Source organism: Perognathus longimembris, chromosome 22 (assembly GCF_023159225.1).
Source record: "Perognathus longimembris pacificus isolate PPM17 chromosome 22, ASM2315922v1, whole genome shotgun sequence".
Taxonomy (NCBI): domain Eukaryota; kingdom Metazoa; phylum Chordata; class Mammalia; order Rodentia; family Heteromyidae; genus Perognathus; species Perognathus longimembris.
In genome coordinates, this window is record NC_063182.1 from 37,330,636 (window position 1) to 37,355,262 (window position 24,627).

Genomic DNA, 24,627 nt, shown 5'->3' on the forward strand with positions numbered 1-24,627 from the left:
ATGTGGCTTAGTGGTAGGGTGCTCGCCTAGCATTCATGAAACCCTGGGTTCAATTCCTCAGCACCACATACACAGAAAAAGCAGGAAGTGGTGCTGTGGCTCAAGTGGTAGAGTACTACCCTTGAGCAAAATAAGCTCAGGGACAGTGCCCAGACCCTGAGTTTAAGCTCCAGGACTGAAAAAAAAAAAAAAGGATTTTCATTTTTATCATATAGGTCTTACACACATCTATTTTTAAACTTTTATTTATTTAAAATGTTTTTCTTTGCCAGATGTGGGGCCTAAAATCTGTGACTGGGTCCTGTCCTTGAGGTCTTCAGTTGAAGACTAGTGCTCTACTACCTGACCCACAGCTCTACTTGTAGTTTTCTAGTGGGTCATTAGAGATAACAGTCTTATGAACTTTCCTGCCTGAGCTGGCTTTGAACCTGGATCCTCTTGTCTGAGCCTCCTGAGTAGCTAGGATGACAGGAGGGAGCCACATTTTATTAGGCATGCAAAAATATTTCACTTTCTTTTTTTGTGAGTTCCAATGGTTTTGTGTTCCAGGGCCTTCCACAAGCTAGGCAAGTACCTCAGCTCTTAGCCCTGGTTCTTTTTATGCCGCCTTTGGTTTTCATGATTTCTAGCCTTCGTGGGCATTTTGAAGAGAAAATGTGCAGAATGTCAGAATAAAATGTGTAGAACCTGGAAGCTTGGAATCGTGAATAGAGGGTCTGGCTCTATAGCCCAAGGTAGAACAGTGTGGATGGACCCCATTAGAACCTGCTCTGGAAAAATCATGCCTTACCTAGGCCCCTGGCCTCTGTTCAAGTCTGCATCAAGTTTTCATTTATACTTTCATATCCATTTTGTGGCCTGGAGAAGGAGGTGAAGGCATGTGTGAGGAAGGGTAGCCTATCTTTTACTGCTTTGTAAGTTGGTGCTGATCAGAAAAACTTCAGTGACCCTAGTCCCCTGCCCAAGCCTCTGAGTCTTTGCTATGCATTCAGTTCTGCTTTTGTTCATGTCCTGCTCTGTGATTGTGGGTTAGGGGCTGAGGGGCTGTGTCGAAAATATTTTATTGTTATTAAATAGGTCTTACACACATTTTGTTCAGCATACCAAGGCATTTAAATTTCTTTTTGGTGAATTTAAAATTTATTTTTTTTTAACCTTTTTTTTTTTTTTTTTTTTTTTTTGGCCAGTCCTGGGCCTTGGACTCCGGGCCTGAGCACTGTCCCTGGCTTCTTCCCGCTCAAGGCTAGCACTCCGCCACTTGAGCCACAGCGCCGCTTCTGGCCGTTTTCTGTATATGTGGTGCTGGGGAATCGAACCTAGGGCCTCGTGTATCCGAGGCAGGCACTCTTGCCACTAGGCTATATCCCCAGCCCCTGAATTTAAAATTTATTGTGTTTCAGTGCCTCCCACAACCTAGGCAAGCAACTCAACACTGAACCTCACCCCTTTAATATAACCCAGTCAGTTCCTTTAGACTGGTTTTATTCACATTTTCTAGTAAGGAGCTTCTGTGTGACTTTCTATTTTGTTCTTCCCCTGTTACCTATATAGGATCCTGCTTCCCTATGGAGTAGTTCCAGCATACCCATCTTTTGTTGCCTGTCTGTAAGTACTTTGAGGGCAAAATGTGTCTAGTATCAGAAGAAAACATGGAGTACATACACTTGGAATTTTGAGTGTAGTATCTGGAAGTATGGCCCAATGTAGAAAAGTGGCTTGAATGACACCCCCTCCCCTGAAGAAGTGACACCCACTCACAAACATTCTGAGGTTGGCATCACTGTAGGTCAAGGTTGTAAGACCCTCTAATCATTGAATCACAATCATATGAGGAGGCATCAGGGAGAAGGTGACAAGGATCTGGTATGAAAAGATGGCCACTGGGTTTAGTTGAGGAGCTCAGCAACCAGTGTGACTGGGACTGAAGCACCCAGACCCTGGCTGGCCATGCTCCAAGGTAGTACTGGGCGATGGAGGGACTTGAAAGCTATGCTGAAGTAGTGCCATGGTGTCACCAGGCAAATGGCCTCTGAAACCCTGGGAGCTATCCCTTTGCTCATTAGTGTGCAGTTTCAGACAGGCACTCCACCTAAGTAGCCACACAGATACTTGGGGTCTCAATTGCTGCTATGAGGCAGTATGCAGAATGAGACTTGGCAAAACACACATTTTAGCCATAAAGGATGCCATGTGGACTGGCTGTTTACTCCTGGTACTTGAACTTGGCCTGGGAGCTGTCCCTGAGCTCCTTTTTGCTTAATGCTAGCACTCTACCACTTTAACCACAGCACCATTTCTGGGCTTTTCCGTTTATGTGGTACTGAGGAGTCGAACTCAAGGCTTCATGCATACTAGGCAAGCACTCTACCACTAAGACACATTCTCAGCCCCAGTCTTGGGTTTTGAGATGACACTTTAGGCACATCTGAGGATCAGACATTGTTGCCTTTGAAGCAACAGAAGCATGGGCTTCACTTGATCAACATGAGGATTTTGTGATGGTAGAGAGTGGGGTGTCCCAGGCATGCACTGAGCACTGTAGACTCAGGCTGGAAAGGCCACCTTGATCCTTGGGCTGGATAAGGCTGAAGCCTGGAGATTGGTAGGTGCTATCATGGGTGACAGAAAATCCACAAGCTATTAAAACTCCGATAAATTGAAATCCTTTCAAGGAAATCTGTACAAACCTCCTAAGATTCCAAACGTAAGCTGCGAAACTCGTCAGACAAAGCACCCATTAATACCTAAGTACAGTGTCAATAAATCAAGAACAGAGCCAGGCACCAGTGGCTCACACCAGTAATTCTTGGTACTCAGGAGGCTGAAATCTGAGGATCATGGCTCAAAGCCAGTCCAGGCAGGAACGTGCTTGAGACCCTTGTCTCCAATTAAATGCCAGAAAACCAGAAGTGGCACTGGCTCAAGGAGACCCCATGACTGACAACAACAAAAGAACAGACCACTGAATGACCTGAGAGATGGTCCTTCTTATATTTTCAGCAACTGCTAATGTACAAGTTTTGGGTAAAACAGACAGGTCTGAAAGTTTACAACAGAAAATGTAATGCAAAGCACAATTATCCCTTGTGAATCCAGAGGTCCTCCTTCCATGTGTGCAGCTGTGATCCATCTCCTGTGGCTGAGTAAATAATACTTCAGGCGGGGTAGCAAGGGGCAGCTTTAAGGACAAGTCTGATGTTGCAAATGCAATAGAAATAAGAGGCAGTGGGGGGAGGTGCAGTTATAAATCTAATGTATATTACAAAATTAGCAAGACAGAGCTGGGAATGTGGCCAGCCCAGTGGCAGAGTGCTTTTCTGGCAAGCATACAGCCCTGGGTTCGATTCCTCAGTACCATATACACAGAAGAAGCTGGAAGTGGCACTGTGGCTCAAGTGGTAGAGTGCTAGCCTTGAGCAAAAGAAGCTCAGGGAAAGTGCCCAGGCCCTGAATTCAAGCCCAAGGACTGGCAAAAAATAAAAGAAAATAAGATGAACAAGATTGTGGAGAGTAGAGGGATGGGTGTGAATGTTGAAAGGGGTGACATTGATCAAGACACATCATATTAATAAATTGTGTTATTAAGTGGCAACTCCTTAACTACTTAAAGATAATAATAAGGCTGTACTGAAGTGAAGAGAGGCTGGGAATATGGCCTAGTGGCAAAAGTGCTTGCCTGAAGTGTAGAGAGAATAGAGGTGGAAAGCCAGTTTGGTTTATCAGATATTTGTTGAGTACCCACTATATGTTAGAATGCAAGTGCATCGGGAACCAACCCCTATGATGACTTTGATTCCTGCTTCTAGTCACTTTGCTATGCAATCCAGGTAGAAGTAGGCACACTTCCAACACAGAGCTCTCGAAAGGAAGAGAGAGACTTCACAAGTAAGATCTGTGGAAGAACTAGCACATGACAGCCAAGCACTGGTGCCTCACGCCTGTAAATCTAGCTACTCAGGAGGTTGGATTCTGAAGATGATGGTTCAAAGCCAGCCTGAGCAGGGAGTTCTGAGACTCTTATCTCCAAATAGCCATCAGGAAACCAGAAGAGGTGCTGTGACTCAAAGTGGTGAAGCTCTAGCCCTGAGCACCCCAGCTCCACAAGTTCAAGTCCCACAACCAACAAAAAGAAAGAGAAAGGAGTGGGACAAAGAAGAGAGGGAGGCATGGTGGGAGGGGTTCAAGGCCAGCTCAGCTCCTCTTCTCTCTCCCTTTCCCTCTCCCTGCAAAAAGTGAATAAGATTCCATTTCAACAAATAAGCTTGGCATATTAAGATGTGTCAGTATTCCCAACTACAGAGAAGGCATAGATAGGAAGATCACATCTGAAGGCCAGTCTGAACTTAAAGACTTAGCTGAAAAGTAAGGCAAAAACAAAAACTAAATGTGGCACGTGTGGGGGGAGCGCTTGTCTAGCAAGTGTAAGGCACTGAGTTCAAATCCAAGTACCACCAAAACCAGAAGTTTGGCATGGATCTCAGGGGACCCCAATCAGCAGGACTGAGCCTTTCTGGAAGCTCTGTGGCTCACTTCCTTTATTCAGTAATACTGGAATATGAAACCTATCATTGTTTCTCAAGAATATGAATGGAACTGGAGACTATACCATTCAGTAAAATAATCCAATCACAAGGAAACAATACTACATGAGTTCACCCCCTAGGTTAGGTGCCTTTAATGAATTAGCTAGATACTGTAGCAAACTGACAACTCTTTTCCCATGGTACCTTGTAACGTTTTCTAAACCCTGTTCTCCTTTGAGAGAGCATAGACAGGACTTGAGAACATGTCAAGTGAAAGGAACTAGGTACAGAAAGATGAATGTGGTTATGTTCCCACTCACTGGTGAAAGCTAAAACAAGTGGATCACAGAATTCCTGTGCAGTAGTGGTCACTAGGGGCTAGGAAGAGTGTGAGCAGTCTGCAGGTGGTGGCTAACACCTGTAATCCTAGCTACTCAGGAGGCTGAGATCTGAGGATCGTGGTCCAAAGGCAGGAAAGTCCCAGAGACTGTTCTCTCCAATTAACCACCAGAAACTGGAAGTGGTGCTGTGGCTCAAGTGGAAGAATGAGACCCTTGCTTAAGCTGAAGAGCTGAGGGACAGTGCCCAGGCCCAGAGTTCAAGTCCCATGACCAACAAACAAATAACAACCAAACACAATTATAGGGAGAAATGTAGTTCTAACGTTGTAATTCACAAAAGAGTACATGTAGTAAACAACAGTTCCTTACACATGTCAAAAAACTGGAAGAGTGGGGCTGGGAATATGGCCTAGTGGCAAGAATGCTTGCCTTGTATACATGAAGCCCTGGGTTTGAATCCCCGGCACTACATATATAGAAAAAGCCAGAAGTGGCGCTGTGGCTCAAGTGGCAGAGTGCTAGCCTTAGGCAAAAAGAAGCCAGGGACAGTGCTCAGGCCCTGAGTTCAAGCTCCAGGACTGGCAAAAAAAAAAGTCAAATAGAAATTGTGAGCAGGGGAAATTTGAGCAAAGTATAAACAATAGAATGCGACTTCAATGGGGCAAATAATGTAGGAAGCATGTTAAGATCTGACTTTTCCCATAGGCGCCAAATTTAAAAGCTTGGATATCTGTTTCATCCGGGTTCTGGTAAGAACTGATAAAAATTCTTATATGCAAATGGCAGAAATGACCATAGCTCTCAAAATAGCTTCTGTGATCATGGAACATAGATTTCCTCCTTTGTACATCTCTAAAGTGGCTGTCTATGCTGTCACTTGTTAGATCTTGCTCTAATCTATGCACACTTTGGGCTCTGCACTGACATGGTTGTCTTTTCCTAAATGAATGTAAGTCATGTCTCAACTTATTTCTCAGATTTAGGCAGAAGAGACGACTGTGGTATTGACATACTCTTGTAGCAACATCTTGTGTACAATTATAATGGTAATTATTTAAACATAAGAAAGCATTTTAATGGTCAAATGAATTTAGATCAAAACAGTCACAACCTCTTAAAGAATCTTGCTAAGGTCACATAGGAGGTGGCAATGCAGCAAACTGAATCAACTCTTTCATCAGCTCTGAGGGTGTGCTCACCAACACAAGGGTGTGGATACAGCCATAAAAACGTTGCCTGACTTTTATCACACCTTTGCCTTTTCAAAATCTCCTCATTAGGTATTGAGAAATCTGAAAATGGAATCGCACAATTCCACTCCTATTAGGTGCCTGAAAATTTCAGAAAGAGTCTAAAGTATTAAGGAATAGAAATGGGAATGGTTTCAGGATCCTGGGAGGGAAGGATTTTTTGTTTGTTTGTTTTGTTTTTGTTTTTTTTTTTGGCCAGTCCTGGGCCTTGGACTCAGGGCCTGAGCACTGTCCCTGGCTTCTCTTTGCTCAAGGCTAGCACTCTGCCACTTGGGCCACAGCACCACTTCTGGACATTTTCTGTATATGTGGTGCTGGGGAATTGAACCCAGGGCTTCATGTATACGAGGCAAGCTCTCTTGCCACTAGGCCACATCCCCAGCCGAGGGAAGGATTTGAAAGACTGATATTAAATTTCAGTTATACAATTTGAATAGGTCTATGCATCAACTAGACAGTGGCCATGTCTATAGCCTTTACACTTTTGTTAAGAGAATGGATATCATGGTAATTGTTCTTTTTTGCCAGTCCTGGGGCTTGAACTCAAGGCCTGGGCACTGTTCCTGAGCTTCTTTGGCTCAAGGCTGGCACTCTATCACTTGAACCATAGCACCACTTCTGGCTTTTCCTGTTTTATGTGGTGCTGAGGAATCCAACTCAGGGCTGCTTGCATGCTAGGCAAGCACTCTACCACTAAGCCACATTCTCAGCCCCTGTGAACTCTTTTTGCTCAAAGCTAGTGATCTACCACTTTGAGCCACAGCTCCACTTCTGGTTTTCTGCTGGTTAATTGGAGAGTCTCACAGACTTTCCTATCCAGGTTGGCTTTGATCTGTGATCTCCAGATCTCAGCATCCCAACTAGCTAGAATTACAGGCGTGAGCCACCTTTCTGAGGTTTGCCTCTCTTGAACTCAGAGCCTGGGCACTGTCCCTGAGCTTCTTTTGCTCAAGGCTAGTGTTCTACCATTTGAGCCACAGTGCCATTTCCAGCCTTTTCTGAGTTGTTTGTTGGAGATAAGTCCCATAGACTTTCCTACCCAGACTGGCTTTGAACCATGACCGTCAAATCTCAGGCTCCTGAGTAGCTAGGATTACAGACTGAGCCACCACTGCCTAGCTCTACTTACCCATTTTTTTCTTTGATTCTTTTCATTCCTTCTTCCCTCCTCTCTTCCTTATTCCTCTTCTTTCTCTCTCTTCTCCTTCTCCTTATGTCCTTCCTTCCCTTCTTTCTTCTTTACCTCTCTTCTTCCCTCCTTCCACTATTCCTCCTCCTCCTCCTTATCTCCCTGTCTGTCATCTGTCTGTACCTCTCTTTTTCATCTCAGTAATTTGGTCAGAGTCAACTGCCTGAGATGAAGCTACTGGTCTGTGAATAATCTTTGCTATTTTCTTTTTAAGAGAAATGTAAGATGGCTTTATGAAAATTGCCATCACAAAATTATTTATAAAAATATATCAAGCCAGGCACCTGTGGCTCATGCTTGTAGTCCTACCTACTCAGGAAGCTGAGATCTGAGGATTGTGGTTCAAATCCAGCCCAGGCAGGAAAGTCCAGAAACAATTCTCTCCAGTTAACCACCAGAAAACCGGAAGTGATGTTGTAGCTCAAGTGGTAGAGCGCTCACCTTGAGCTAAGAGCTCAGCCACAGTGCCCAGGCCCAGAGTTCAAGCACCATGACCAACCAAACAATAATAATAATAAATAAAATAAACCAAGAAGCCCTCGACACTGGCCAGAACAAATTATTTATTTTTATTAAAGTATCTATTCACCAGTGTGAAAAGAAGCAAAGTGGTTGGACTTCTCGGATCTGGCCTCGTGTTTTCAGTCACTCATAGTCGCCCCGCCCACAGGGCTCGATGGTCATGCAGCACTTCAGGCCTCTCTGGCAGAGGCCTGTGAGCTCTTCGTTTTTGTAGCAATAATTCCCGCATCTTCCATTATGCTTGAGACACTTCTCATCAAAAAAGGCGTTCTTGGCTACACAAGGGAAGGAGTTGTTCGGGGTTAGCCAAGGTTTGCTCATTCTGAAGCATGTGTGGTAGGTAATGCAGCATCTATGATGGTTTCTTGAGAGCTGTTCTAGCCCCTTCTCCCTGCCAGCAGGTACAGTGAGAGGGGGTGTTTGCTATGTGGCATTAGGTAAGAGACCAAGATGAATTGCTTCTTCTTTGAACATTTATTAAGCTCTGGAAATAGCTGCTAATACCCTTTCATCCAAATCTATTGGGCAAATTACCAGTGTGTTCCTGTATACTCCTCTAGAGTAAGGAACTGCCCTGGGATTCATGTAGAGCAAGATCTGAAGCTCAGGAAAGTAGTCAGGCTAGAGTGAAGAGGGAGTGTGTGTGTGTGTGTGTGTGTGTGTGTGTGTGTGTGTGTGTTCGCATGTGCACATGTGTCTTTGTGAAAAATTTTACTGGGGTAGATCCTGAAAAGGCTGCTTGTAAAGCCTGGGACCAATTTCTCCTCTGCATTTCATCAAAACGTGGATTAGAGAAGACACACACTTCAGATCAGAAAGGGGTGGTGGTGTTGGTACTGACTCCCTAAGACTTCTCACTTATTTAAGACAGAATTCCAGTTCTGATTTAGCACTTTATCAGTAGCAATTGTAAGAGCAGCCTGCTTTCAGCTAAGGAGAGCCTCTAAGGTCAATGTGTGAAACACCTAATTCACACCTGTGCAAAACTTCAGCCAGGTAGTTAAGTGCTGTCATATGTTCATGCATGAGCTGGCATTGGTGTATCTAGCTTAGGAAGTGTCTGTGCCTTCCTGAGCCGCTGTGCCCACAGGCCTCTAGTGGAACATGAGACACACCTGTGCAGAGACTTTGCGTGTGTGCATGTGTGTGCATATGTCAGGTAAAAATGTTGGTTTCATTTTTGTCTTTGTGACATTATATAAAATCTGTGTTGAATAAGTTCTGAGTATAAGTGATCTCTAAAAAACAAAAAAGAAAAGAAAAAAGACCTCTGACTACTCTCATGAGAGCCAGCAGAGCCAGCAGAGTCCATTTGTCATGAATTCTGAAGTTCCCGATCCCCAGATTCTAATACAGACTTCTTCACATAGGAACATGAAGTGAGCAGTGTGAACATTTGTGCAATGCACATGGGTTGAAACAGCACTAGCCAGTGGGGCGGATCTGGCTACCCTGGGGTCTGAGAAGCCCTTCCTTCAGCACCCTGGAACACGGCATGGATCTGAACTGCACCTTGCCATGGAGGACACAGACGAGTGTCCCGGGAGGTGAATCCTGATTCCCACTGTGCCTCTCCCTGCACCGAGGCAGCATGAGGCCCGGTCCAGGCTACTTATGCCTGGGCTCCTCTATGCTGACCTGTAGGACTTCGAGAAGATGCCAAGCCCTCCTCAAGTCCTGTGTCTATAAAATATTCATAAGATGGGCCTGCCGTGCACATTTTTTTTCTCTGAGAATCATTAAATATGAAGTAGGGAAGAGATTTCCTTCAAGGTGCTGCCTCTGGACAACAAATGCATTTCATTATGTGGGGTTCTTACTATAGTATTTAGCTTTAAGGGATAGGATTGAAAGGTGACAAGGTACATTGTGCCATTTCTCCAGAGTCTGTGGGGGACATGAATCCTCCAGACACCCCTCCTTTCAGTCTGTCTCTCTGTTTCTCTCTCCCTCCTCCCCTCTCTCTCCTTATTTCCTTCCTATTACATACTGCAGATTTTCTCATTTTCCTCTTGATTTTACTGCTAGCTTTTCCCTTGACTTTACTTTGTTGACCTGTTTTGTTAGGAAGCATGAGAACCGGAGCCGAAGGGCTTCTCGGCCAGCATCCTTACACCCATGCACGCTGGTGACAAGCTTTCCTGGGTTGCAGTGGGCGACAGCAGGGTGGATGGGAGATTCACTGGAGGGCACTGCCTTCTGCAGCAAGCGCTCCCCATGCCACGACCAGAGCAGAGGGGCCTCTGCATCCCAGGCCCGATGGCGCCCAGTACCTGCACAGCGAGCACCATCCCCCTGATCGCCTTAGCTGAGAAGAGGCCCATTTCCCTGGGGCCAGAAGCAGGAGCACAGCTAAGAGGAAGAGGAAAGTCTTCATGACCAGAGACGTGCGCGCGGGGTGTCGGCACCATAGCCCTGGGGAGAGGCCAGCGACACCCACATTTATGCCTTCCTCCAGATGAATGATCTTGTGTTTGTAACGTGAATGGCATCTTGATCAGTGAGGCTTGTCAGACGTGAGCGTGTCTCTAAGCTCTGCCATGCAAAGCCCAGAATCCCCAATGGGCGCCAGCTGACAATTGAATTTTCTGACTCTGGAAATCTGCCAAGAAGGAAGATGGGCATGGGGAACAGCATGAGGTAGAGACCCATGTCTGGGTGTGTATGTACTCTGCAAGGAACACTAAATCAATAAGTAAACATCTAGCTGTGATAGTCTGGGGCTGTCTCGACTGTGCTCCTGGTGGTGCCGTGTGTGTGTGTGTGTGTGTGTGTGTTTCGTGTAATTACAAACACTGCAGTCCTTCTGATAGGCTGAGTGCCTCGTGGCCCGATGGAGTCAGAATTCCAGTCAATCATTTTTTAAACTTTTATTGCTATTATAAAGAGGTTACCGTTACTTAAGTCAGGTAGACATTGCATTTCTTTTGGGACAATGTCACCCCTTCTTTGCTCTCTCCCTGTTTTTCCTTCCCATCCCCACCCATAGTGTCCAGTGAGGACCACTGCTGCATTTGTCCACCCTTTGTCTCTCCATTTCTGTGCCCCCTCCTTCCCCTCCTGAAGACAGGTAAATGTACCAACAGAACAAAAAGCAAAGAAAACAAAAACAGCAAAAAAGGAAAAAGAAAAAAAAAAACCTCTTGTTTTTAGGGCCTGGAGTTCATTTTGATCCATATATTATTTTGTATGATCGGAGGCGTGTGCCGTTGTTTGTTTCTATTCCTCCCCTACAACCACATTGGATCCTTGTGAGCATATTGTTCATATGCCATTTTCTTGCATTGGTATTCTTTCCTAAAATCTGCTGTGCTCTGAATTTTAGGATGGAGGCCCGACTTGAGTATTCCCAGTCATTTCCAGGAGGTGAGTTCCATTGGTTAAATGTATGTTCTTCTTGGGAACTCTGCCCACGCTATGTATGTCTGATGAGGCAAAGAAGGAAAGCAGTAGTGGAAACAAAATGGAATGAAACACAGCCCACTAATGCCCGAAATCTCTTCCCCTCGCTGACAGAATCTTATTTGGATTTTCCCATTTACATAGAAATATCTTTGTTGTAGGAACATAAACCTGGCCATCAAGACTGGACTCCATTGGCTTTCCCCATTCGATAACAGCCAGAGCTTCAGAATCCCTATATGTCAGCTAATCAGCGTGGCCACGGGAAACGCGAGCATATCTGATTCTCACAACCTCAATCTGATGTGGCCCATCTGGGCTGCTTGCCTCTGGTACACACAGCATCCTCTGAAGGCATGAAGATAGTTCAAGGAGAACTCATTATTACTGAAAAACGATTCATAGTGAGTAGCTACAGCCTCCCCTACGCACCCTGCTTTTGTGCCGGTCTTGGGGTTTGAACTCTGGGCCTGAGTGCTGTCCCGGGCTCCTTTATTTGTTCAAGGATAGCAATCTACCACTGGAGCCACAGCTCCACTTCTGGCTTTTTCTGTGGTTAATTGGAGATAAGAGTCTCACATACTTCCTTCCCCTGGTTGGTCCTCAGATCTCAGCCTCTGGAGTAGCTGGGATTACAGGCATCAGCCACAAACTTTACTTTGTGGAGATCTGTTTTACAGGAGGAGAGCACTTTGTAGACAGAATGGAAGCAAATATTCTCGGGTAACTGCAAAACTTCTTGGAAATATTACAAATGCTCCTAATTAATTTCCATCAGTGTTCCAGGTACTCTTGTATCTGTATGTGCACCTTGTCATTTAACCTTGAAAACACCCTTATAGGTAGGTGCTACTATAACCTGAATGTCATATGTCACTTGTTTTGACAAGTAAACAAATTTAAAAATGTAGAAGATTATTTCTAGAATGTCCTTGGGACAAATAAACAAGTTGAGGCAAACTACTTACTAAATATTTGCTTATTACTAGGTCCAAACCGAAATTGAGTCTAAAATTCTTAATGACATTTCCAAGAATCTTCTCAGTGTTACTTTATTTGTTTTTTTTTTTTTTTTTTGTTACCAGGCGTGGGGCTTGGATTCAGGGCCTGAGCACTGTCCCTGGCTTCTTTTTGCTCAGGACTAGCACTTTGCATCTTGAGCCACAGCGTAATTTCTGGCTTTTTTTTCTCTATAAATGTGATGCTGAGGAATCGAACCCAGGGCTTCATGTACATGAGGCGAGCACTTTACCACTAGGCCATATTCCCAGCCCCTCTTCACAATGTTACATGATATCCCTCTTTTTTTGTTCTAGTAAGCATCCCGTCATGTCTACTAGGTATTTTTGTAGTCCTGTAGTTTGTCTACCTGACACATAGACTTTTGGCCTATGCAAGAACGAAATAGAGAGCAGAAATTGGTACTATTCTTGCTTATACTTCTACCCAAATGCATACTGCAAAGAAAAGGCAATATTTAAAAAAAAACAAAACTCTGGATAACAATGATATTTCCATGCATGTATATAACATTGTTAGATCAACTTCAACCCTACTATTATTTTCTCCCCTCACCACCCTCTTAAAACCATGTAATAATTTAATGGGTTTTGTTATTCTAGTTTCATACATGTGTATGAAGTACTTTGTACAATCAACATACGCTAATCCAAAACAGAGAAGAAAAATCTGGATTGGTTCTTGAACCTACTTGCACATCCAAGCCCTCTCCGTTCTTTTGGATTTCCACATGTTCCCCCTCCCCAATAGACTGCCCGCAAAGGTATCTCAGCTGCTTCTTCTTGGCCCAGGTGAGTTCACTGTGTGTGAGACTTGCAGACTCGGTCGGCGTAAATGCAGGAAGTCATGCATGGAGCACGAGACAGTCGCTGGAAATTGCAAGTTGACCATTTTCTGTTGCCAATAGAGGATCTGACTTATCGGGCTGTCTCTCTTCTGGCCCAGGAGCTGGGGGTGGACAGATCTCCAAGGAAGAAGAAGAGAAGACAAGAGATCTGCTTCCCAGATCACACGTGGAGTTTCTGGATCAACCTCATTTCATTCTCTGCTTGTGTTTGTTTCTTTGTCTACTTTTGGTTTTATGATGATCTCTTCAGAAATCAAGACATGAGTAAATACCCAATGCCAATTCAGTCAGGGACTACTGTATATTTGTAGAGCATTTTATAATTTATTCTTTTGTAACACTTTTCTCGTATGTCTCAAGGTTGTCTATGAGGGTAGGTATTATTATCTCCATTTCTTTTCAAAGACACTGAGACCCAGGAGGTTGCTACTTACTTAGAACTATAGTGAGCAGCCAAAGAATGATGTGAACACTACTGTCATTTTCTCTGTATCTATCTGCATGTACCAATTCTTATAGAATGAAGTTAGAGACAGCAGTGGCATCACCTCTATGTTACTGGAGTTAAAAATGTTACAGGGGGCTGAAGATATGGCCTAGAAGCAAAGAGTGCTGGTCTCATATACATGAGGCCCTGCATTCAATTCCCCAGCACCACATATACAGAAAACAGCCAGAAGTGGCACTGTGGCTCAAGTGGCAGAGTGCTAGCCTTGAGCAAAAGGAAGCCAGGGACAGTGCTCAGTGCCTGAGTCCAAGTCCTAGGACTGGCAAAAAAATAAATAAAATGTTACAGGACCCAAAAAATTCATTTAATCCACTTGATTTCTCTTACAGTAATATATGACCATTTATTGATTCCAGTATTCATAGAATGTCTAAGAAACAACCCCATGCACTCTGTTAATGTCTGTGACACTGACTTTACATTTCTCCTCTTCCTTTTAAAGAAAATGGCTAGGTAGCAATTTAAAATACTTGTCACTGAATGTAAACAAATGATGTGTTACCTTTGCTACTTTGTCACTTCTCAAAATAAAGGTCAACATGGTCAGTCAGAGAACTCAAACTTGATCTCTCAGTTTTAACATCATTTATCTTTTATGTGTCCCAATTTGTTTGTTTTGTTTTTTGGGGGACGGGGTCATGAGACTTGAACTCTGGGCCTGGGCACTGTCCCTGAGCTCTTTAGCTCAAGGCTAGTGCTCTACCACTTGAACCACAATGACACTTCTTTTTTTTTTTCTTTTTCTGGTGGTTAATTGGAGACAAGAGTCTCACAGACGTTCCTTCCCAGGCTGGCTTTGAACTGTGATCCTCAGATCTCAGCTAGGATGATAGGTGTCAGCCACCAGTGCCCAGCCCAATTCATCTCTTGCTATTTCACTTTGGAAAACAATTGTTTCTCAGGTAAGATTGTATCTTAATCTGTTTTGGGAAGTAAAACAAAAAGCATGAACTACCATTTTATTTATCCTAGTTTTGTACGCAGGGACGTCGACAGGGAAGGCACCCACAGATCTGGTGTCCAGTGGAGATTTCACTGTGCATCATGGAGGCATGGTCCTCTCTCTTGTGTCCTGACATAGTAGCCTTGTTATTCCACTTTCTCCAAGTAATTTACCATACTTCTCAAGTTCAGGATGGCAGTCAATAAAATGTCTGATGGTAAAGTGGTTAAATGAGAGAAAGGACAGACTTAGCGTATGTCCCCCGGGGTCCTATCATGGCCCGCTGGAACTTGTGTGCTGTGATTGTGATTTGGCTTTGTCTTTCCTAGAGGGAAGTGAAGGAAACGCTCTTGTGCCAAGTTTTAGGAATGGCTTTCCAGAAGGGTTCTTGGAAAATTCAACATACAGTGCTTATGTCCAACTCACCCACAAAAGGATCCACAGGAGAATGCTATTGTTGGAATCTCCTTGATCATAAGTAAAGAAACCTCCAATTAGATGCTTCAAATATAGGAAAACGTTGGCTTATAACGTGATCCATAAAATAGCTTTTCATCAACTTTGAACACATGATTTTCCTTCAGTGGTAGAACTGGTTGTGAGTTTCTAGAGACAGCTTTCAACAGTAAATCAAGTAGCATCTCCTGTTGCAAAGCAGAAATAAATGGGGAAAAACTTATGGGAGGCAAATTGCTTTTCTCTATGGAATTCAGTATTTTTTTGAGAAAATTCATCTTTACGTATTGCAATATTTAATTTTGCTAGGCACTAGTTAACAAATACTGAATGAAATTCTAAAAAGTGTAAGCTATGTGTAAAATCTAGGGGTAGAAAGAAAAGGGCCACATGGGAGCAATGGTTCTTGAAATGGACTTCAATAGAATGAACAGGAGAAGTCTAGGCAGTGACACAGAGTAGTGTATTTCAGTCTGGAAGGAGGCGTTCTTCTCGGCCTTGCACTCTCATAAACGCTACTTATTTAACCTCTGCCGAGCTGGCCCACACACTACTCCTTGGACCATGGAAAATAGTGACCTCTCAGTGAACATTACAAAGTAAAGCAGGCTTTCTGTCTTGGCCAATTCCAAGCAGTCAATGTCTCTCTATAAGAAAGCAGGGACTCAACCACTTCACTGGCTTTGTCATCTCCTCATGGGTATCTGGAGCCATGAGAATCTCTTCCTTCATTGTTACCGGCCTTGTTCTTCTTGTACAACTCTTTCCAGGTAAGAGAGATGTCCTTAGAGAGATAAGGCTGGAAATCCATCTAGAATTTGTATTTCAAGAATGTTTGAAAAAAATCATAACTGGTTTTAACAAAATAAGTAACAGGCAAGCCAGTTGCCAGGTTGTTGTTGTTTTTTTTTCTGGCTAGGAAATAAAGCAGTAAGGTTGCACCCATTTAGGTTACCTTTGACTGGAAGGGGATCTTTAAAGTGAGATAAACTAATGCCATCTGTTAGTTTAGTGAATTAAACGTTTTGCAGCATAGATTAAAGTATATAGGTTTATGATGAACTTTCTTTCCACTTTGTAGCAGTGGACACCAATTACATATCCTTAAAGTTAGGCAAAATGAAGAGATAGAAATAAAATTCAGGGCTGGGAATATGGCCAAGGGCAAGAGTGCTGCCTCTTATATGTGAAGCCTTGGGTTCGATTCCCCAGCACCCACATACACAGAAAAGGCCAGAAGTGGCCCTGTGGCTCAAGTGGTAGAGTGCTAGCCTTGAGCAAAATGAAGCCAGGGACAGTGCTCAGGCCCTGAGTCTAAGGCCCAGGACTGGCAAAAAAAAAAAAAAAAAGAAAATTCAGGGCTGGGAATATGGCCTAGGGGTAAGAGTTCTGCCTCATATATGCGAAGCCCTGGGTTTGAATCCCCGGCACCACATATACAGAAAATGGCCTGAAGTGGCGATGTGGCTCAAGTGGGAGAGTGCTAGCCTTGAGTAAAAATAAGCCAGGGACAGTGCTCAGGCCCCAAGACTAAAGCCCAGGACTAGCAAAAAAAAAATAAAAAAATTCAGGGCTGGGAATATGGCCTAGTCACAAGAGTGCTTGCCTCATATTCAAGAAGCTCCAGGTTCGATTCCTCAGTACCACATATATAGAAAAGGCCAGAAGTAGCACTGTGGGTCAAGTGGCAGAATGCTAGTCTTGAGCAAAAAAAGCCAGGGACAGTGCTCAGGCGCTAAGTCCAAGCCCCAGGACTAGCAAAAAAAAAAAAAAAAAATGCAGACATAAAAATGAAACTCAAGTCCTTGCCTCTAATTGCCATTTTCTATATTCTATATATGTGGTGAGGAATCGAACCCAGGGCTTCATGTATAGCAGGCAAGCACTCTACCACTAGGCCATATTCCCAGCCCAGATATTGTCTTTTGCAGAAAACCTTAGTGGACATTTTTATGGTATCAAATAGGTGATTGCAAAAAGGTGGAGTGATCCAAATTCAAGCATTGGGTAAAGAGTAAAAAGACAAAATCCTCACCACTAGTTCAGAAAACTCTTTAACAACCAGAGTTCTGTGCCAGAGGCTAGAAGAGGACAACTTAGAATTCTAGTTTCCAGTTGGTATGGGTCTATTCCTTATGTACTAATAAGAGGACAGGCCTTCTTCAAGATTTGGCCCTTGAGTGAATTTTAAATTTCTATTTGGGGAGGGGTGCTTGAACTCTGGGCCTGGGCACTGTCTCTGGCTCTTCAACTCAATGCTAGTGGTCTACCACTTGAGCCACAGTGCCACTTCCGGTTTTCTAGTGGCCTCTTGGAGAGAAGAGTCTCAGGGACATTCCTACTTGGGCTGGCTTTAAACCTCGATCCGCAGATCTCAGCCTCCTGAGTAGCTAGGATTACAGGTGTGAGCCACTGGTGCACAGCTGATTTTTAGATTTCTACATGATAGCCCAAATGTTCACAGATTTTCTGATGCTTAGCAAATTCTTTTTTGTTTTGGTACATAATGGGTTTTGAACTAGGGGCTTTGGCACTGTCCCTTGAGTTCTGTTGCTCCAAGGCTAGTGCTCTACAACTTTGAGCCACCATCCAATTTGGGAGTTTTGAGTGGTTTAATGAAGTCTCATGGACTTCCTGCCTGGGATGTTTTTGAACCTCCATCCTCATATTTCAGCCTCCTAAGCTAGGATTATGGGCTAGGAATGTGGCTTGGCGGGAGAGTGCTTGCCTAGCATGCACAAAGCCCTGGGTTCAATCCACCAGCACCACATGAACAGAAAAAGCCAGAATTGGTGCTGTGGCTCAAGAGGTAGGGTGCTAGCCTTGAGCACAAAGAAGCTTAGGGACAGTGCTCAGGCCCTGAGTTCAAGCCCCAGGACTGGCAACAACAACAAAAAATAGCAGCTAGGATTACAAATGTGAGTCACCAGCACCCAGCTCAAAATTTATCCTTTTGACTTGTTACCTCCAAGTCAAGTGAATTTATTATACTGCAGCTGAAACCAGGGACTTAACAATAGAGTACCTGTAATTCAGAAGAACATTTATGTTATTTTTTTTGCCAGTCCTGGGCCTTGGACTCAGGGTCTAAGCGCTGTCCCTGGCTTCTTTTTGCTCAAGGCTAGCACTCTACCTCTTGAGCCACGGCACCAATTCTGGCCATTTTCTGTATACGTGGTCCTGGGGAATGGAACGCAGGGCTTCAAGTATAGGAGGCAAGCACTCTTGCCACTAGGCCATATTCCCAGCCCCTTAGAACATTTAAGGAAGACCCAGACAAAATCAGACTCTGGGAAAGGTACCTGCTTACATCCACTCAACTTTTGTAAATTTAGGGGTTCTGTTGGTCTGTCCGCAGGGAGGGTGGAGTGTTCTGTCGCAGTCTTGTGGGCCACCCAGCGAAGTTGAAGCTTGCTGAGTATGAGAGGACTTGAGCACGACTCCCCTTCCTATCTGCGTCTTTGCCTCTGCTACTCTTGCTGACACTTCCTGAGCATCAGAGTTTTGGAGAATATGAGCTTTAGCTAAGAACGAGAGCTCAGCTGCCACTCCAACCTCACTAACTCCTCCAATGCCACATTGAGAGATTGGTGGCCACTCCTTCCGAGACATCCCCCCCTCTGCCCCCACCTCATCCCCTTGATCTCTTCCCTTCTCTACCACCAGACACTCCGTGTTCATCAGCAATGCACCCAAACCTAATTGGATTCCTCCTTTTATAAACCTTTTTAACCTTGGTGTTGATTCCCATCACTGTAATAAAAATTCAGGACACAGACAATTTAAGGGACAAAGGATTTATTTTGATTCATTACTTCATATTACATTATCAAAACACAAAAACTTGAATACATTCTATTAAGCAAATTAAAAACACTATATACACAAGCATATGTGAAATGTTTTTTTAAAATGCTTGGTATCTTGACATTTTGCCATTTCTAATTTTAAAAATATACGTACATCTTACAGCAAACTGTAATGCTATTTAATATACTTTCTAAGCACCTTCTGTAACTTGTAAAGATATGCTCATCAGTAACCTGAATATAGGTAATTTGAGAAGGTATATTAAAAAGGATACTTTTTCCACATTAATGAAAATATTGCACCAGTGACTACTTACATAAAATTAGTAAACTCTTTCATTAAGGAGCTTCTCATTTTGTTTCTTTTCTTCTGTTGGTTCCTTGGGCTTGAGCTCAGGGTCTGTGTGTTGGGCCTGAGTTTCTTTGCTCAAGGCTAGCACTCTACCCCTTGAGCCATCGTTTGCACAGCTGACTTTGGGGCAGTCAGTAAGAGTCTCATCGACTTCCTGCCTGGGCTGGCTTCAAAAAATTATCTTCTGTTCTCAGCCTCCTGACAAGCTGGGATTACATATCTGAGACACTCGGGCCAGGCACTTTTGATGTGAATGATATATGTTTCCATATATTTTATGTAAGTTATCTCAGGGCTATCATGATGATTTGACATAGAGGAGCTCCCACCATTACTCTGCCCAAAGGAGATGTTTAAGGACAAATATCAGGAGTATTCTGAGGGCCTGACCACCAGACATGGTAACACCCATGTACTGAGGATGACAGAGGAGCCCCACATGCCTTAGACTGCATACCCAGGCACTCACCTTTGACCCAGGCACTCCTAGACACTTGGGAAGGAGACAAAACCCTGTGCTGTGTTTCTCAGCACATTGGGGATTTCTGGTAACATGAAGAAGTTGGAAATTATCTCAGTGGAAAGGATATTGAAGGAAGGGATGGCCCAAAGTATGGGCTGAATATCTTCCCACCTATCAAGGAGTTCAGATCCAATGTTCTGGGTTAAACTTCATGATGAAAAGTAGAACAAGGCTGGGAATATGGCCTAGTGACAATAGTGCTTGACTTGTATACATGAAGCCCTGGGTTCGATTCCCCAGTTCCACATATGTAGAAAATGGCCAGTAGTGGCGCTGTGGCTCAAGTGGCAGAGTGCTAGCCTTGAGCAAAAAGAAGCCAGGGACGGTGCTCAGGCCCTGAGTCCAAGGCCCAGGACTGGCAAAAAAAAAGAACACATGAGCAAAAAATAGAACAAAATAAATGTCAGATCTTCTCAAACTAGCTCCCAATTATTTGAAATCTGTATTCCTAATTCTATCTGCAAATTAGGTTCTGTCTGGTGGACCTTTAGTTTGGATTGCATGTCATTCAAGTCTACATGTGATGACTCCTCTTATTAATTTTGTGCAATCTCACTATTGTACATATATATTCATACATACCTATATGTTGTTTAAAGATACTTTGACATCCAATAAATCAGAAATGACTCCACTTTCTTTTTATGATCAAGCTTCCCCAATGAATCTTACTGTTGAAAAATACATCATTATTCACTCAGATTTTCATCACTCATGACACTAAACATCATATACAATACGGAACATTACGTATCCCAAAAATTTGGATGTTAAATAAAAAAGCTTTCATTTATAAAAGTTCATCATTCATTCAGATGGAATACTTAGTGTTTTTAGAACTTGTTCTTTAGGGTTTTTGCATGCCATACATGGTGCTTAAATGAGTATTTTTTCGCAAAATTAAAGACAAATGAGGTATGTCAAGTGATGTGCTCTCCTGTTACTTACAAATACATTGTATCCCAGTGCTGCTGGCTCATGCCTGTATTCCTAGCAACTCAGGAGGCTGACTATCTAAGGATTAAAATTGAAAGCCAGCCGGGCCAGGTAAGTTCTCCAGTTAACCTAGAAAGGTGAAATTGGCTGTGGCTCAAAGTGATAGAGGGCTAGACTAGAGGAAAAAGATCTCAAGGATAGTTGACAGCCCTCACACCAAGTTCAAGCCAGAAGACCAACAAAGAACCAACACACACACACAAAAACATCATAGATGGAAAGATTTCTCCATTAAGTATGGATTAGGAGTTTCCTTCCTGCTAAGGCCCTTAGGGTATTTGAAACTAACATTGTAACTACAGTCACCCACATTCGCTATAATCCAAGCAGATTACACGCCTACATCTTTAAATGTGTTTGTGCATAGGGACTGACTAGCCAAACTGAGTTTGCATCTCTAGGTGGCTTTGGGGCTGGGGATATGGCCTAGTGGCAAGAGTGCTTGCCTCGTATACAAGAGGCCCTGGGTTCAATTCCCCAGCACCACATATACAGAAAACGGCAAGAAGTGGCACTGTGGCTCATGTGGCAGAGTGCTAGCCTTGAGCAAAAAGAATCCAGGGACAGTGCTCAGGCCCTGAGTCCAAGGCCCAGGACTGGCCAAAAAAAAAAAAAAAAACTTGCCTCTAGGTGGCTTTTCTTATTCAAGTTCATCATTTCTAAATTTACACTAAAGGTTGAGTCATAGTCATAGTTCTTATGTGCATAATATACAAGCAAGATATAATACTGCACACAGCTATATTCTTTCCGTTTTGTATTCCCACATGACACTGAAGGGCTGACTATAGACAGAAGGATTTCCCACATGAAGAATGTTCTTGTGGATTCTCATCAGTGTGCATCATTTGATTCTGTATAAGAGGAGTAGATCAGTTCACAGCTTTCCCAGGAGTGACACTCACGGTTTCTGTTTGTTCTTTGAGGGAGCCAACCCTCCATGATGACTGAAGGCTTTCCCAGTGCTGCGATGTTCATAGTCTTTCTCACCCGCGGATAGTCAGGCCTAAAGCCTTTCACACAGATGGTTTCTGTCGGTGGTTTCTGTCTAGTATATGTCCCCTGGTGTTGTCTTAGATGAGTTGATTGACTGAAGGCTTTCCCACACAGATGAGACTCCTGAGTTCTCCCTCCGGGAGGATTGCTCTTACTTTCTAAGGTTACAGGGTGTACCAAAACCTGCCACACACAGGTTGCATTTGTGTGATTGCTCTCATTTCTTGTCCTGGCAAGGTTCAAATGAGATACTGGATGATTTCACTCACTGATGACACGCTTCATTTTTTTTCTGGTGTGTAATTTCTTATGGAGAAAAAGGCTGGAGGAATAACAGAAAACTTTCCCACAGAAGTGACACTCATAGGGCTTCTGTCCAGTGTGTATTCTCTCATGTGCGGAACGGTGAGATGACACAGTGAAGGCTTTGCCACAGGTGCGACATTCATAGGGTCTCTCTCCAGTGTGTATTCTCTCATGTGTGGCACGAGAACATTGCAAAGCAAAAGCTTTCCCACAGGTGCGACATTCATAGGGCTTCTCTCCAGTGTGTATTCTCTCATGTGCGGAACGGTGAGATGGTGCAATGAAAGCTTTCCCACAGAAGTGACACTCATAGGGCTTCTCTCCAGTGTGTATTTTCTCATGTGTGGCACGGCTAGATCGCTCAGCAAAGGCTTTCCCACAGGTGCGACATTCATAGGGTTTCTCTCCAGTGTGTATTCTTTCATGTGCGGCACGGTGAAATGATGTAGTGAAGCCTTTGCCACAGGTGCGACATTCATAGGGTCTCTCTCCAGTGTGTATTCTCTCATGTGTGGCACGAGAACATTGCAAAGCAAAGGCTTTCCCACAGGTGCGACATTCATAGGGCTTCGCTCCAGTGTGTATTTTCTCATGTGTGGCACGGTTAGATTGCTCAGCAAAGGCTTTCCCACAGGTGCGACATTCATAGGGCTTCTCTCCAGTGTGTATTCTCTCATGTGCGGCACGGTTAGATAGCCGAGTGAAGCCTTTGCCACAGAACTGACATTCATAGGGTTTCTCTCCAGTGTGTATTCTCTCATGTGTGGCGCGGTTAGATGGCGTAGTGAAGCCTTTCCCACAGGTGCGACATTCATAGGGTCTCTCTCCCGTGTGCAGTATGCTATGTGCCTTAAGGTGACTTGGCCATTTGAAGGCTTTCCCACAGATGTGACATTCATGCCGTTTCTCTTCAGTGTGTGTTCTGTTAGGCCTCTTAAGGTCACTTGGCTGTTTGGAGGCTTCCCCACCGGGAGGACATGCCTGTGCTTTCTCTCTGGCATGTGCTCCTTCCTGATTTCCAGAATGAGATGGCTGAGTGACCGCTTCCCACACACAGAGGGGACCTTCACCTGCCCCTCCTCCAGTGGGCGTGTCCTCCTGCTGCCGGAAGTGACTTGGCTGAATGCAGGGGGCAGTACACAGGTGGCTGTCATCAACTTCCTGTCTAGTGTCTCCTCCATCCTGCCAACTGAGCTCCCTGGGTTGACTGAGTACATGCCCCAGGTCACTATCCTTACACACTTTGTCTCCATCGTATGCAGTCATATGGTGACGGAACTTTGAAGGAACCAAGGCTGTCCTACACAAACTACAACCATGTGATTTCCCTCCAGTGTGAGTTACATTGTGTTTATAGCGTTCATTGCTCTCAACAAAGACTTTAGAACATAGACAACAGTCACACTGTCTGTTTTCCTTGAAAGACTTACTGCATTGTCTAATGTCTAAGGAATTCTTCATAATGCCATTGCCATTTAGATGATCAATTTCTTTGTATTCCAGGTGTGCAGGAGTATGTGAATATTCATGGTGGTTCTCTCCCCGGTGTAAGCTAACACAGGAGATGTCTTCTGCATCCTTTAGCAAACTCTGTTTTGATGAAGAGCTGTGAGTCTTTGTTTCTGTCGAGTCATTCCTGTCAAGTGAGTCTTGCAGATAAAGAGATTTCTGCTGTGGGAAGATGATAAAACATGATCATCAATTGTTCACATTCATCTCCATGGCCATTTCTCTACATGAGAAGGCTAGACTACTTAGCCTAGACATAAAACATATTATAACTGGGCACTGACAGCTCAGGCCTGTAATCCTAGCTACCCACATGGATGAGATCTGAGAATCATGGTTCAAAAGTCAGCTAGTTCAGGAAAGTCCATGAGACTCTTACCTCCAATAAACTATCCACAAAAAGCTGGAAGCAGTGCTGTACTTGAAGTGTTAGTATGCTAGCCTTGAGCAAAAGAAGCTGAGGGACAGTACCCAGGCCCAGTGTTCAAGCCTCAGTACAAGCAAAATCAACAACCAACTTATTTTTTTCTTCCATATCCCCAGCTTGAAAGTTCCAAAGATATGCATGCAGGATGTCAACAACATAAGAATCAAGTTAATTTTCAGATAGTCGTGTGTGTGTGTGTGTGTGTGTGTGTGTGCATGTGTCTGTGTGTGAGAGAGAAAGGGAGAAAGGGAGAAAGGGAGAGAGAGACAGAGAAAGAGACAGAGAAAAAGAGAGATACAGAGAGAGTATACGCATAGAGGAAGACGAAGACATAGACAGACACATAGATAGGTAAAATCATTGGCTTCAGAGTATTTTATATTGCATATCTGAGATTAACTTTGTTTTTATTTTTGCTTTTTGCTAATCCTGGGGCTTAAACTCCGGGCCTGGGCACTGTCACTGAGCTTCCTTTGCTGAAGGCTAGTGCTCTACCACTTGAACCACAGCACCAGTTCTGGCTTTTTCTGTTTATATAGTATTGAGAAATCAAAGCCAGGGCTTCATGTACGCTAGGCAGGCACTCTACCACTGAGCCACATTCTCAGACCCTGAGATGAAGGTTTTGAAATCCTGTTATTTTCCTTACAAAATTCAAACTACGTGGAGCTTTCATCCAAGAAATTTCCTCAGCTCAACAATGAGGCA

At 43.9% G+C, this 24,627-nt stretch overlaps 1 protein-coding gene across 1 annotated transcript; it reads right to left on the bottom strand.

The window, feature by feature from the left end:
- Positions 1 to 7,948: 7,948 nt before the first annotated feature.
- On the bottom strand, positions 7,949 to 10,202 carry LOC125339972 (beta-defensin 106A-like). The gene is made up of 2 exons (XM_048331328.1): positions 10,156 to 10,202; positions 7,949 to 8,102 (listed from the first exon to the last, which is right to left on the bottom strand). The coding sequence occupies exons 1-2, from the start codon at positions 10,200 to 10,202 to the stop codon at positions 7,949 to 7,951; spliced, it is 201 nt and encodes a 66-aa protein (XP_048187285.1).
- Between the last annotated feature and the right edge of the window lie 14,425 nt (positions 10,203 to 24,627).

Bases quoted from the DNA above. Each gene is read 5' to 3' on its own strand.
- LOC125339972 (XM_048331328.1), bottom strand. From the start codon at position 10,202: ATGAAGACTTTCCTCTTCCTCTTAGCTGTGCTCCTGCTTCTGGCCCC. The intron at 8,103-10,155 runs AGGGAAATGGGC...CTTCCCTTGTGT, and splicing joins GTGCTCCTGCTTCTGGCCCC to AGCCAAGAACGCCTTTTTTG.